This window comes from Meleagris gallopavo, chromosome 11 (assembly GCF_905368555.1).
Source record: "Meleagris gallopavo chromosome 11, MGAL_WU_HG_1.1, whole genome shotgun sequence".
NCBI lineage: Eukaryota > Metazoa > Chordata > Aves > Galliformes > Phasianidae > Meleagris > Meleagris gallopavo.
The window spans coordinates 2,530,400-2,546,110 of record NC_139414.1 but is presented as its reverse complement, the minus strand read 5'-3'; the positions used below and the strand labels follow the sequence as shown (position 1 = coordinate 2,546,110).

General features: G+C 39.8%; 1 protein-coding gene across 4 annotated transcripts in view; it reads right to left on the bottom strand.

Moving 5' to 3' along the window:
• The window catches only part of STAG1 (STAG1 cohesin complex component), a 163,952-nt gene that overhangs the window by 113,829 nt on the left and 34,412 nt on the right, over window positions 1-15,711 (bottom strand). For 3 of the 4 annotated variants that reach the window (XM_085232711.1, XM_085232710.1, XM_085232712.1), the window contains 2 exons: window positions 14,461-14,594; window positions 8,782-8,884 (listed from right to left, as the gene is read on the bottom strand). In XM_085232711.1, the coding sequence (XP_085088837.1) occupies window positions 8,782-8,884; window positions 14,461-14,489 (132 nt within the window). In that variant the 5' untranslated portion in view covers window positions 14,490-14,594. Of the gene's footprint in view, window positions 1-8,781; window positions 8,885-14,460; window positions 14,595-15,711 lie in introns of those variants that run through there. The other variant, XM_019618871.2, reaches the window with a different exon arrangement.

Below are 15,711 nucleotides of genomic sequence, written 5' to 3'. Positions count from 1 at the left end.
GGCTTTATTCAGTCAGGAATGTATATTTTCCATTATCAGTAGTTGCTGAGAAATAACCTAAAAGCCACTGACAAGCCAAGGAATTCCAAACCACTGAATTCCCAGTTTTTAAGCATCAGTTCACGTGAACATCCATATTAGTCTTAATCAAAACAAACAGACAGTTGACAGCATAACTCAAACTAGATAAATGGCATCAAATTACAGACAGGACAGAAAAAGTGTTTTATGCTGGCATACAACGTAAACTTTCAGAATAATGATCTTTGGAAAACAACAAATAATTTATTACACATATACTTGTCATGTTAACAGTCATTTTCTGTAAGCAGTTATACAACTTTAATGAAAAACACTGTAATGAAGACACAGCACTTCAACTCCGATAAAATTAAATAATGAAATTTACTGCCAGATTTGGCAGATCATCATAATAGCCCCTTTCCTGCTTCAGAATTCTGAGTAAAACTTTTTCCCTGTAAACCTAAATTGTTTAATAGATTTTTTGAGCTTATAATCAGATGTTGTAGATCCCACTTTGATGGGTCACCTAGTGAACTGTTTGAATTTTTCATCTCATGCAAAAAATCAGTTTCTGGAGGGAAAAAAATTAAGATTCCTGCTACAATCTCATGTGCAAAATCTTCTCTTTCTCCCTCTCTGTGAGGCAGGCAAAAGCAAAAACTGCCATCTGCCACAGAACAATGCAGCCGTTTTGAGGAATACTGTAATAGAAAACAACATGCAAGCAACTCTAAAATTGTACTGAGGACAATATTCTCACAGTACCATTTACCTTGAATATACAGGTACCCAGTTTCCATTAAAGCTTTTAGTAAAGAGCATGAAGTCAGCGTTTTTAGTTGCATCTTCCAGGATGAAAGGAAAGGAATCTCATTTCTGGAATAGAGCTGGTAGAAGACAGAGCTGTAGGCTAGCCTTCTCCTTTAAAAGGGATCACCACTGGTGGGGACAGAGAGAAAAGGGCGAGGAATAGTGCAACTGCTTCTTGTAAACAGTCAGTTAAGGACTTGCATACAAATGCAAGATAGAAAGCTTAAATAATGGCAGAATATCTATGAAAAACTTCTTAGATAACATCTGCATTTATGATTAGAAGAATATGAGTTCTCTCCCAATTAATTTTTTTTGCAAAGTTTCTTTTACCAACAAGAAAGCTATAAATACACTAAATGTTTTAGATCTACAAAGCTCTGAAGAGACACACTATCACTATTTAATAAGAGTGAAGAAGTAAAAGTAGTTTGATTTAGATACTGATTAGATAATCTGAAGAAATGTTTTATGAAAGTGGCAAGGCCCTGCCACACACTGCCTAGGGTGGTGGATGCCCCATCCCTGCAGGTGTTCAAGGTTGAGCTGGATGGAGCACCAGGCAATGTCTCTGCTCATGGCAGGGGTTTGGAACTGGCTGGTCTTTAAGGACCCTTCCAAAGTAAAGCATTCTATGATTCCATTCCAGAATGTACAATCCACATGCTTACTCAATCTGGGTGACAGAAAGCCATAGGCATATGAGCTAGCTAGAAATACTGCTGAAGGAAAGCAGGAGGGCAAGCTGATGCCCTCCAGAGATGCTAAGCCAGAACATGGCGCCTCTATACTCAGCTCCTCTCAACATGAAATTCAAAAGGGTGATATTAAATCCTGCAAGGACTAAGGGAAAACAAATAGGAGACGGATGCGAAATGCACACACCAAGAATGTGAAGCACAGGTAGTCCTGCATCTCAAAAGAGAGACATGCTTTCGCAGGTTAGGGTGGGCCTTTGGCTCAACCCAAAAAACAAAATCCTCAAATGCCACGAAGAGCTTCCACACAGCAACAGTCCTCACCAAGGATAAGTCGGGCTCCAGTAAACCTGACTACCACTTACAAGCATAACATGTGGCATTTCATGAGATCAGACAGAAAGAAATTTGTATCAAGTCCACTCTCCTCAGGATCCACCAAACAATCATGAAGATACAGGGAAAAGATTCCTGTGCTTTCTAATGGGAGCAACAACAGCAGTTACTGTGTGCCCCATCTCACCCACTGTTTCAGCACCTGTGAGAGGCCTGAAATTGCTGCTTTCTACCTAAAGCCCCCTTAACTTGAGTCACCCGTGGTGGCTTGATTGTTTTTCATTTTAAGCATCAGTTTGTCAGAATCCTGAAGTGGCTTAATTTTCCAGACTCAAAAAGATTGACTTTTCTTCTGTCAATGAGAGGGATCCCTGAATAGGGAACAGGAATCCCTGAATATGGAAAAGGCAAGCTGGTTAGCTGCTCTGTATCTAAATACATCAGTAATCCTCCTTACTGCAGGTATCTGCTGCAGAGACAAAGCAGGATGCTGATGATGCTGACGATGTGAGCGATGGCGTCCAGAGGGAGAGACAAGGAAGTAATGCAAGGTAAGGAAGCTTGAGGCTTCTTAACCTCACAAAGGTGCTGCATGGGGGCACGGGGCTGTAACAGCCAAAGCTGTGCTTTCACTCTGAGATCCAGGTGCATGGGTCAGACTGGTGGGAGTGGCAAAACAGTGTGCTGTCTGAGATGGGAACTGGGGTCACCCCACGAAGACCAAAGATGGATTTCTCTAGCTTTTTCTTTTCTAAACTATTCCAAAACCAAGTTCTAAGCTCAACCTATACACAAAATATTTTACCCTGTTATGTCATTATTCCACAGAAGTAATCACTAGAAACACAGACATTAGTTTCATTCTCACAGAATTCAGTAGAAGTGACTCTGCTCATGTTCAAAATCAGAAAAATGTTCTGATAAATGCTGTTACAGACATCAGTCTCAAACACGTGAAAGCCTCCAAATTACAGTCATATGAAAACGGAAGTTATTAATTACTCTTTTTTGGATTTGTGCATAAGGCTACACTGGCAGCAAATAGAGCTGAGAATTAAACCACGTAAGCATTACAAAATGTAGGAATTTCAGAACATGCCAGAAAAACTCTGAAATGGTCTTACTACTGAGCACCAGGTTCAGCTGTTGCTTTATGGCTTAAACTAGGGCAAACAGGAAACAAAATCCTTAACTGTAACTAGACTATCATTGCGAAAATTAACAATTCTGTAATAAATAAGCTAATGTTTTTCCTTTCATGTCTTTAAAATGATTCTGAAGGGAAAAAATGTGACTCACATTTGAATGAACAAGTTATAGAGTTAACAAGCAATAGAGTTCACTGGCACAAAATAAAACAAGAAAATAAAATGGCTTGACATTTTCCATTAACGTTGCCCAAACTGATGGGAAATATTTCTAGAAGAAATAGACAGTAGAAGAACTACAGGTCATTAATTCCACCTGCCCCCCAGTGACAGCCTATATGTGCACTCACACCACAAGTAATTTAAAGTAACATCCCATTTCTTAAGAAAGAAGTGTTTTAACCCTCCACCTGAGCAAGACAGAAGAACTTGCCTCTCAAAGGCATCATCGTCTCGAGAAACTTCTGCTTTATATCACTGTTAAGCAAGAGAATCTCTGGTTTGAGCTTTCTGAATGAATCCTCATAAAAAGAAGCTACCTATCTAGCTATCCAGATAGAAGTTATTGGACTCAGTCCTTTGAACTTCATCACAGAAACAAACAAGGTGCTCCTATTTGAAAAACCTCATCCTGCAAATAAAGACAAGATACAGGACTACTGACACCCACTTCACATACAGCTGCATGACACGCACAAAGACTTACTCAACTCCAGTTTTAAGGGACAGACGTGAAATACCAGGTCAGCAAGCTGAAACAGGACAGGATGTATGTCACACTAAACCACAAAACCACTATTAAATTCTTCCAAGAGGATTTCTTCCTCCTGTTAATCAGGATGCATGTGATTTGGAACTAGGAGGAAAACTCAATCCCCTGAAATATTTATCATCCAGACATGAGACAAATTTAAAATCTCACATATGAAAGCAAATATAAGGTACCATGGTCTGTCTCCTCCACACCAAAAGAAATAAATACAAAAGTACCTGAAAGCAAAACTGTACAGTCTGTGCTGGGAACAAAAGCATCCAAAGTGCTTTGCTTCATCTTGCCTTAAAAAGAAATATGAGGAGAGAAGCTGAAGAACAGCATGCAGCAGCTTCTAGGACTGCGAGATGAGAAACACCAGCAGAGATCTCAGAATTGCCACCCCTGGAACAGACTGACTTTTCTTCTTATCCTCCAAACAAGTCAATCTCTAGCTACTCCCATTTCAAAATACAATAGCTGAAATATTACCACAAACCTCTCTCATTCCCTTAGACCTCCAAGAGCTGACGTTTAAGCCGCGCAATTCTGGGATCCTGGGGAGGTAAGGCCAGGTAGGTTAATATAAAGCATGGAAACTGAAATTAAACAACTCTGTAAGACATCTCTGATCCAAGAGAGGAGGCAAAAACAACGGATAAATGAATAACTGATCTGAGCCTGAGCTCACTAATGGGAGAGCTACACCGGGGGTTTCAAATCCCCTACCTAGAACAGAGCATCCAATTTCAATAATGCAGCGTACAGAAAAGGCATTCTTTAGCTAACATTACTCAGCAGCACCAACCAGAGAACTGTCACACATCACTCCTTACACACACAGCACACGATTTACTAAACAGACACCGAGCTGGGTATGCTCACACATAGCTTTATGTAAACACATACACCAAGATATAGCCACTGACTGGACAGATTCACCCAACCCACTCAACTGATCCTCAAGCATCTGCTCTACAGCCCGGCTGTTCAGAAGTGCACATGGACCAGGGGAGGCCTGCCTCAGCCACACCAGTGCTAGTACAGAGCATGGTGCAGCTCCTGCCAGATGCACTGCATGAGTTCAGTGCAGTCAGATTACATTCTGAGATTTACTCACCAGGATCAATATGATTAATCTCTTCATCAGTCAACTGTGTACTCTACCCAGTAACATCCTCTTTAGAACTGTCTCTAAAGAACTGGGGGAGCAACATGGAAAGTAGCCCCTTCAGGAAGGAAAGCTTCCCCCAAATATTAAAGTTTTCTAGGAATCAGAAAAATCTGTGGTTACCAATGGTAAATTATTTAAATGAGCTCTATCACTTACAGAAGTGTCTCAACTGCAATGAGAAAACGTCTTTCTGGAAAAAGAAGGCTGGAAATAAAACATCAGTCCGTCTTTCTGATAAAATGTGAAATCAATTCTACAACCCCACAGCTAAAATCTTATTAAAGTAAATACGTGTATGGGTTTTTTTGATTGAGTACATTGTGTGCAGCTCTGTAACAGAACAGCACAGAAGAGTAAACTCTTTCCAAATATGCTTACGGCAGACGTGCCACCATAACTGCAATGACCTAAAGGATGTAAGTAAGTCAGCATTTCTGAGGAGATTAATTCTTATTAGACCATAATATTTTAGTTAGAGGAAAGAAATACTGAAACAATAAGTATCTTTGGGCATAAAGCTTTTCTTTAAGTCTGTAAGAGAAATGAAAAACAAAACATCTAAATATCAGTTGAGCAGAATAGCTCTAAATATTGTAATCTGTTATACATTTAAGACTGAAGATAGGTAGTAGCTATGGAGGAGCTACAAGCGATGTGAGCAGATGGAGGAGCTGGGGAGCCACACCTCCTGTGTCAGACAATTCAGCTGTGCAATCCAGACAGGATCACAACAGGGATGAGTCCGCAATGTGGAGGAGGAGGAAAATGAACATCCAGTGTTTGCAAAACCAATGCCTCAATTACTAAGCCCATGATTTTCATATCAAATAAAGTTATAAATTTAAATGCCTAGAACTAGTCTTTCAGAGGAGTTTGCATTTCTCCTTAAGGATATCAGAGACTGGGTGGCTTTTTCCTTTTCAGTCATTTTCTGTAGAAGATCCTTATTTATTCCTTTCCATTGCTGCAGCACGAACTGTGCAGGCAAGGTGTCATTGTGGATCCAAACACAAACATTTTGTCTGAAGTCATCACAAAAACTCAGAAAATTTGTGGTGAGGGGAAAACAGTAAATGTTTTTATCAATTTTAGCCAAGCTTTCAACAATTTCTCACAATATTCTTCTGTGCAAATTGGGTAGTTGTGATCCAGATGGACAGACAACAGAATTAGATGGGTGGAGAAATGGCTGAACTCAGAGGACAGTGGCTAACATTTCAGTCTCTACTGGCAGTAAGGGTATGAAGGAAGATTACACTGCAGTGTGTCTTATTCCACATCTTTATCAGATAGCCAAAGAGGGGAGAAAATGGGTTTCTGTCAGGTGTCCAGACGACATGAAATAGGCACCGAGACACTCACTGATATTGAGGGCAAGACTGCTGTGGGCAGTCTGGAGGACTAGGCTAACAGGACACTCACATTTCAAAATGGACAAAGACCTGTCCCATGGCAGAGTAACAAATCCCTGCACCTACCGGCTGTGGGCTAGTTGGGGAACAATTCTGTGGAAAATAATATCAGAGTCATGGTAGGCAGCAGTGTATCCTGGCAGTACAGATCATCAGCAGCCTAGCCTGCACTAATGTAACACAGCCAGCACATCAAGGAAGTGGATTATCCTCTTCCACTCAGCACTTGTTAGCCTGTATCTGGAATACTGTGACCAGTACAGTCAGGGGCTGGGAGCACTACCCCAGTGGGGCTTTTATTGCAACAGCATATGGTGGGAAGACAAGTGACAGCAGTCAAGAACTGAAGCAAGAAAGGTTCTCATCAAGTAAAAAGAAAAAGCTTTTTTGCAGCAGAAAAGTCAAGCAATGAAACAAATTGCTTAGAGAGGCTGTATACTATCCAGCCCTCAAAAAGCTCTGAGTAACATGGCGTAACATGCTCTGATCCCAAAGCTGACTGTGCTTTGAGCAGATCAGAACAGAACCTCACAAAGTCCCTCCCACTCCAGTGACTCCATGACTGCCCATCACTGCACTCTTCTCTGAACCCCTTCCACACCCAGTATATTTTCCTTGTGATTTTGGGTTAGAGGTAGAAAGGAGTCAAGAAATCAGAATTATGCAAAGAATTCCACATTTTGGAAAACTAGAATTACAAAAAGTACTTATTTTCTATTGTCTTCCTTGGTTTTGAACACTAGATTTGCTTTAATTTCTAAAAAACATAAAGGTGATCCTTTCACAGCATCTTGGTCCTCAGCATCAAGAGAGCTGAAGAGTTTTTTCAATACTCTGCATGCTTAAAAAACCTGAGGTTGCTCTATACATAAGCAAATGCTCCTGTAGAAACTTGAAGCAGGAGTGCTTCAGTAAATGTTCTCACAGGAGTTACTAATATGCTCAAATAGAGGGATGAGGAATACGTTTTATAACATTCACCTCTCTTTTCCACTCAATATGAAGGGGGAATATAATAATAGCAGCGTTGTTTTACCTTCAATTCACAGACTGACAGCCTTCTGGGTTAGCAATCAGGTTGCATCAAGCTTTTTTTTTTTTTTTTTTTTTCCCAATTGGAATCTAAAAACGGATACATTCACTAATGAAATGTTAAGAATTTCTCATTTTACTTTTTTCTTACAGGCTGTGTAAACAGATGATTTCTTTCTTTACATCTTTCTTGTTAAGATAAGGTAAGCTTATCTATCTGATGAAAAATATATAGCCTCACAGAAAAGACTACCCAAAAACCTTCAGGAAGGAGAAAGACTTGCCAAGAAAAGCCCAGGACCTAAAATCTTGGCTCATGAACTCCAGAAACTGGGATGCAAACTGAAAGCCAGTATGCTTTGGCTGCATGCTAGAGAGAAACACATGCTTCTGTCCATTCCTACAGCCTCCCTACAGCTATGCTTAGGAATTAGATTTAGGGTGGATGTTCTTAGGATAAAAAGGAAAACAAATGCAAAAAATCTCAGTCTCTCAGCACTATATATTTAGGCATTAATAGAGGGGCAAACCTGGAGACAAACACTAAGAAGAGAATCAAAACAATTAAGAACAAACACAGAACTTCCCACCAAAAATCTCATTCCACACTGTGTATTTTAGGTGATGAGAACTGCGTCACGTGGCCTTGAACTTAAAAAAGAAAAAGAGCACAAGACACAACAGAACTTCAGTCATTCCTAATAAGCTGGGTAGTAATTTGTAAAAGGAATGAAAATACAAGACCAACCTGCCTTGACACTGTGTGATAGAGAACTGTTTCTGCATCTTCCCATTTATAGGCCAGAAATGGGCAAACACAGCTAAGAAAAGCAGTCTGTTAGCAAATCTTACACAGCAGACAGCAAAATCATAGGTTAACTCTGGTTGATGTTAGATAAGTCAAAGCTCCCTACTGATAAGTAGAACATCAGGTATGCCAATTATATGATTTTTTAAGATGCATTAATTGATCTTCTGAGACACTGTTAGTACTATGCTGAAGCTATTCCATTCACACCAAGAGATGATCAGTTCCTAAGAAGATGGCTCAGCTGTCATTTGTCACTTGAAAAAAAAATCATTACAACTTTCTGGACAAAGTGGTTGTGTTGTGAGATTCTGCTCAGGTCTGGAAGAATGTTGTAATATGACAACAACAAAACAGTACAGAGCTAGTAAATTTTAAAAAGCTATATGAACTCATTTTTATGTCCCTTTTTAATTACTTCAAACACTTGTATTTCAACCTGATAAATACTTCATACTACAAGTCTTCATAGTTTGACATAGGGCTCATTAAAAGCCTATTTATGTGACCACAAGACGATTAGATGAAAAACAGTTTGCAGTCAATTTTAGATAGATGCATAACAAAATAAAACTAAATTACACATACTGGAGGCCTGCCAGGACGGCCCCTTTTTCTTTTTCCTTTGACTTCTGTTTCTTCAAGCTCACTGCCAGCATCTGAATGTGCAGTAGTTTCATTTGTAGAATCCCTAGGGGGGAAAAATACTAGATAAATGAAAATGATTTGAAATCAACAAGTAATCTATAACTGACTGATTAAATTTTTAGTCCTAAATCAGGAAAAAAAAAAAGCATTAAAATGCTTGCCACATTTATTCTGCAAACTAAGGAACCAAGCAATGCCACCCCTGGCAAAAGTCCTTACCTTTTTATGAGCTGGAATGTCATTTTATAGACTGAAACTTATTTAAATTAATAGCTTCTTTTGAAATCAAGTTGCACTTCAAAAGCTCACTATATTAAGCAGCATATTGTCAACATACCCATTCTACATAGTATATTCACTAGTATCAGCTTTCTTTTGCAAGTATTTTTGAGCTGCTTTTAAGGTCAGAGAGAAACCAATCGGGCATCTGATCTGGCTACCACATCATTAGGATAGTTGCACAAGTTCCCACTAGGATTAAATCCTGTTTTTAGTCACACTTGAAGACAACGCCATTGTGCAGCTGTTAATAAAAAAGGATTAACAGTGACCACGAGGCACAAACCAGAGGACTCACTTCAGTCTTAAATCATTGAAGATCCTTGTAGCTAGGAAAATGCTTCCACTTGTGTAATAATAACAAAAAAAAAAAAACACAAACAAAAGACGCCTCACAAAGCTCAGATTATTAGCAGAGAAGCCCATAATAATTGTAGCAATTCCTGGTTCAGACTAAGGCCATACTCAATAGGGAAAAACATTCATTACCTCCAATTCCTCTTCTTTCCCCCTACAAGCCAAGCCCACTTGTACCTGCCTTCAAAACAGACCTGGCTGCTTGAAAAAATTCAGCTTTTAAGTCATGTTCCAAGACATTACATTTTGCTCAAGACAAACCCACAACCAAAACCATCTGTGAATGATGTGCGTTGTTCTTTGCAAGACCAGCAGTGCATGACATCTCCACAAATGAAAGAACACCTGTAGTAATGTCCTAGGTTATTCAAAGCTGGGTCAAGTCTAGTTCTAGTCACAGACTTCCTTAAAGGCAGTTAATTCCTTATAATTATAATTCCTTATAATTTTCTTGAAGTGAAGGCAGTTAAATTGCAGTAAAACTTGTACAGAGGGAAGGGGAAAAAAATCAGGTCTATTCCATTAAATTATAAACCTTCCAATATAAAAGGCATTAGTGATCTGGTTGGTGGAAACTGAAAAGCTAAGACCTACACAAATCTTCCATGCTGTCAGTGATTTTTATTCATTTGTTTGTTTGATCATGAATACCTCAGAAATTTGCTGCATCACCAAGAAAGCTATTTAGTAATGCAGAAAGATGCAAATATCACTATATCAGAATCAGGAATCTTCTGACACTTGTTGTTGTTTCTGAAATTAGTGTATTCCCCTAAATTAGCATGTTCCTCCTCTAACACAGATGATTTTGTGGAACTATGCTGAAATTCTAGTATTTTGAAGAAATATTTTCTGACCTTTTCCAGTTAACAAGCACAGGAACACCATGCAGTGTACATTTACAAAAGTTGGAACACAGAAGAAAACACAGCAATCTGCTTTCCTGACAGTAATGCTGATGGACTACCTCGCAGTAGTTCTACCTATCCCAGAAATGCATGTGTCCACATTCAATACCAACTGGATTCAAGCACATTCAAGTTTTCAGACTGCATATTTTTATGGCATTTTTATGGTTTCTACAACTTAAACTGAAGTTTAGATGTGATGAAATTAGAGAATTAACTTTTCTGCTCCTTAAGCAGGAAATTTGAAAAACTCAACATCGAGATATGAATTTGAAAAATAAGTGAAACCAAATGAAGGAAAAAAAAAATCAGTGAAACCCAACAACAGCTCAAAATGACTTGGTTAAACAGCTTCACAATGATGAAAACCAATCCAGCAAATCCAGATGAAAACAATGCCTATGTGGACGGATGTATCCAGGCCCCGCACATGCTACAACTCAATGTGCAAAACATGCATTTGCCTCACAATGACAGCTTTTTTTTTTTAAATAACTTCTGAATGCAGAAGTGAGGAACATGCATAAGTGAGGATCTGCTGCATTCTGTTGCTGCAGATAAATTAAAGCCATTCACTCTTACTCTATGTAGAAAAAAACAGCTGCTCTCATCCACACAGAACCCTAACAAAAAAGTGTCAGGCATGGGGTAGTCCAAACACATTTCTGTGGAAATACTGTAACTTCGTTAGCTTACAAAACCACGCACCTAAAGTCATCAAGACAAATATTTTTTTCCATTTAAACCAGATTCAGCAGTCTGCCATGACAAATGGCTCTACCACTTCCCCGAAATGCTGAGTTATGGAAGGAAATAAATCAAACCATGCTAGTATTTTGCATGCACCCAGTCCATGGACATCTTCATTTTGCTACACCAGTGTCTGGGTCTAACTCCATCTACTGAGATGTGTGTGTTTAGCAGTTGCTTCAGAGCTCTATGTATGAAATGAACATTTGAATAATTACTAACCTTTTCACTTTTCAGCAGAGCTCTGCCACAAACCTGATAAGCACGCTTCTGATTCTCCTGTTGAAACACTTCTCATTTGCTGGAAGCTTTTTTGGAGAGGCCCAAGAAATCAGTGAGGTAAGATTCATTTTGTCTTACTTTTAGACGTACACAACACACACACTGAAAATCAGCAATATACCTCATGCTAAAGTCACTGTCCAAAATAGGTTAGACAATTTTTGAGTTTTCTTTCCTCCACTAATGGTAAGGTGGTCTAGACGAGGTTCTCAAATAGAAATGTTCAAAATTTTAAAACGATCAATCTCCCCCTAACAGTAAGTGGGGAAGAGAAAATATTTCTTCCCACAAAGGAGCGTAAGCTTGTAACAGGGGAACAAATTAATAAGCAGATCACGTTTATGGAGAGGGGTGACAGGATAAGGACAACCTACAGTCCTTGGCTGACTTAACATGAAAACAAACACCTGCAGTATTTCCAGAAGCAGGGAGTTCTGTTGTAACCATGCAGCTCCTGGACAAAAAGGCCCTTGCACTGAGCCCTAGGGCTCCTTCAGTGTGTGGGAGGAAGTGCTTCTTGCTTCTGCCGAAGCCTTATAGCTGCTCTGAATACACACACCCATGTTCCTTCCTTCTTAGTTATGAACTCAGGGGAGGAACAAAGCATCTCAGAACTGCTTGCAGTTCTGTCAGGTTTTTAACATTTACTAAGAGGAGCATCTGGCCAGCATCCATCTCTCTCGTTCCCTACACATCTTTCAGAGCTGCTAGGAAGCGATTTTTCCTATGGCAGTCACCTGCAACTTAACAGACCAGAATTATCCTATCCTTACATTTCACGTGTGTGTGACTCGTCACTTGAGAGAAAAACCTAGGTTTTGCTCATCATTTTCCATTTACCTTTCCTGAAGCTGCTGGGATGGAAAGTGGGCCTAAGCAGACCTGCATGAGAGGAAAGGCAGCAGTGCTGGAAGGTAAGCTCTTCCCCTCCAAGACACCTTGAACATGGCAGAGACATGAGAGAACTTGGCAGAACATGAGGAGACCTACAAGACCAGGCTGAACAAAGTAAGGAAGAGAAGTCATAACCTCTGTGAGGAACCTAAGTATACTCTGCCTTTCTTTCTGGTTTCTGTGGTGGCACAGGCATTCTAGAAAACTTGGCAGTAACTCCAGAATGCCTCCTAAAAACTCTGGATATTATTCTGAAGCTGTAAATCCTGGCCAATGAAACTAACCATGTGGTAATGAAGAATTAATGGGTTACTCGTCAGTCCTTTGCTATGTCATGCTTCTAAAGAAAATATTTCCATCGACACAGTAAATTTCAAATCTCTGCAAAATAAGTCAAGTGAATCAAATTTACCTTCCTTCTACTACTACACAAAGCCTTAGCTGTGTAATTCATACCATGCCCTTAAAACAAAACTAAAGAAACAACCACACCAAAAACCTATGTTCATATACCAGTTCTAGTAAATAAAAACACTTCTGTAGCCCTTGTCTGTGTTGTTGAGGTGGCTCAAGGTTCTGGCAGACATAAATCCAGTAATTGCTACCACCAGCCTCAGCCTCATGAAGAAAAGCATTCACAAAGAAAAATGGCTAAATGCACAGGCTCATGAATCATGGATGAATCAGCTCTCATGGTTGATCTTCAAAATCTGAGAGCATGTCTCACAGCAAACATGACTCATCCCACCGAGGCACGGCTTCCAGCAGTCACCTAGGTCACGTAAACCAGACAGAGCACTGTGCTACGTCTGAAAGATGGATACGTAGCATTCTGCCTTCATGACATTCTGAAGCCATTTCAGTGAATCCAGAAAAACTAAAGATTCCTCCTTTTTGTATGCCCTCAAAGGGAAGAATTCTGAAAGGGAGTAACTGATACTAAGTATATTAACATAACAAATCGACTTTCAGACTCTTTATCTAAAAGGATGGCCTTAAAGGTTGGTTTGGTATTTTTAAGTTGCACAGTGTGGGTGGTTTACTGTCACCTCAATCATCTCTGGATTGAACAGAACTGCAATATCAAATGTCCCTCACACTTCTCAGCTGGTGTGCTGAGTAATGGAATCTATTAATATGCATTATATAACCTTAAATTCTATGCTGTTTCATTCACTTTTTAAGGCCATCTAGACTTGTGAACTGGGAATGGGAATATCCCTTTCCCATCATTACAGTGACAAAATGTAAAAGCTTTCCATCCTCAGCACATTTCACAAACACACTGTTACTTGAACATGGCACGCATAGGAAAATTTTAACTGAGAGCATCTCCTGGAACGCTGCCCCTCGGTGGCACCCATCACAGCCACCCACTGCCGGCTCACCACAGGAATTGGCTTTTCTCTGAAAATGGCTTTAAAAATACAGGAGATAACGACAATGCTAGGCATACTATTATTAAGGTCAAATAATTTCACAGTTGTCGAAACATTCAGATTCATTAAAGGGACTTTAATCTGAGGTCAGGAACATCACAGAAGGAAGGCTGTTTTACACGCAGCGCTAACTTCCATGTTCACCTCTCCATTCCCAACAAGTTATCACTGATCGCTGACTGCTGCAGCACCGAGGAGGCGCGGGCACAGCAGCCGGTTGCAGTCAGCTCTGTGAGGCGCGGCTCAGCCAATCAGCGCGGCCGGCAGCACTGCTGGGGGGCGGGTTTTAAAAAGGGCGGGAAAAGGACTGTGAGGAAACAGCACTGCGGGGCTGGCTGGACCAGAACACGTGAACACCGCTTGCCCGCTTCAACTAGAGGAGCCAGAGGCTTTTTGCACAATAAATACAGCTCACTGGAAGAAAAAGTACCCTCCTGGAATACACAAAAGTGCTCAGTTATGACAAAAGCCCATTCCTATTTCTGAAATCTAACAACATTATGAAGCATAAAAGTAGCAAATACTTGTTTTTGCTTTTCACGTCAAAGTAAAACCTCCATATAAGGAACCACCCTCTAAAGGAAACCCTTAAGTTTTATAGCTTTTCGGGCTATGACAACACACGAAGTCTGGAACACGGGTCTGCTCCCTGCTCACTTCTGCATTTTGAAAGCTGAGAAATTCAAATACACAAAGAATTGCATACTCACTGTAGTACTGGCAAATCTGAAGTAATCATTTTCGCAGCACTCTCAAAAGTAAGAGCTACATAGAACTTCTTCTCAAAGTTATAGCAAGACAACTACTTGGAAACCTCTGTCATGAAAAGAATTCAAAATCCAGTCTGTAAAAAAGAGAAAAAAAAACGTTAGTTGTGATTCCAGAACAGTCATACATTGAATGAAAACCACTGTAAACAGAAGTTCTGCCCAGTGTTTGAAGCATGGTCACTATTCATCCACTTGAAGCTCAGAGCCAGCGTCCCCAGGACAGCAAAACCATTTTCTTGCATTCCGTGGTTCCATTTCTGCTTAGGATTTTGCTTCAGCTGCTGCTTTGGGGCTTTGTATTGTGTAATCAAAACAAAGTGTTTTCTATTACCTCCCATATGCATTCACTGGTAACTAATATAAAAATGCAAACAGAACTGAGAAAATTTTAATTAACAAGATAAATATATGAACATGAGCAACCAGAAAGCATGTTATGATGTAGATTTGAAGGAATCTACTCTCTCTTCACAGAACAATAGAATAAACTTGACAGATAAAAGTTTGGTTTCATAAGAAACAGCCTGTTTTAGTTCTGAATAAAGGCAGGAGACCCACACCAAAACACACAAGTTCTGATTTAGGCATGACAACAACCCTGAGATATTCCCTTAATTGAACTACACCTCTAAAATCGGACCAACAGGCTCACAGATCAACATGGCTGAACTTCAGAGAAGATAAATCAGAAGCTGGACAAGTATCTAGATGCAAATAGGAAATATTTAATGATGAAACCAAAGTTTAAGCAATAAATTAGACTGCACAAATGGCACTGCTAGGCCTACTAGTAATATCTCTGTAGCAGAAGACTGACCAAGGAGTTGACTGCCATTACATAATGGGGCAGTGTGGCAGATGTGCTAAATCAAGGCAGAAGCATCAAACTATCTAAATAGAACTGCGCCAGTGTAAGCAAAACAGTACAACATGTAAAGTACTATTTGCATCCTACTACATCAATATTTATTTAACAGAGTTGTAACTGTACAATGTGAACAGACTTCTTTGCCTCTGGTTATTACAGTTCTAATTAGACTCACAGATGCATACAGCTATTTCTGCCAGCACTTACTACTTTATGCTATCAACAGTTTTACTTACAGCATCTCCTCACCGTGTCACCATGTTGTGTACACCCTGAGGTATACATTTTTTTCACTGGAATAACTGTCTTAGTTAGTAATACAT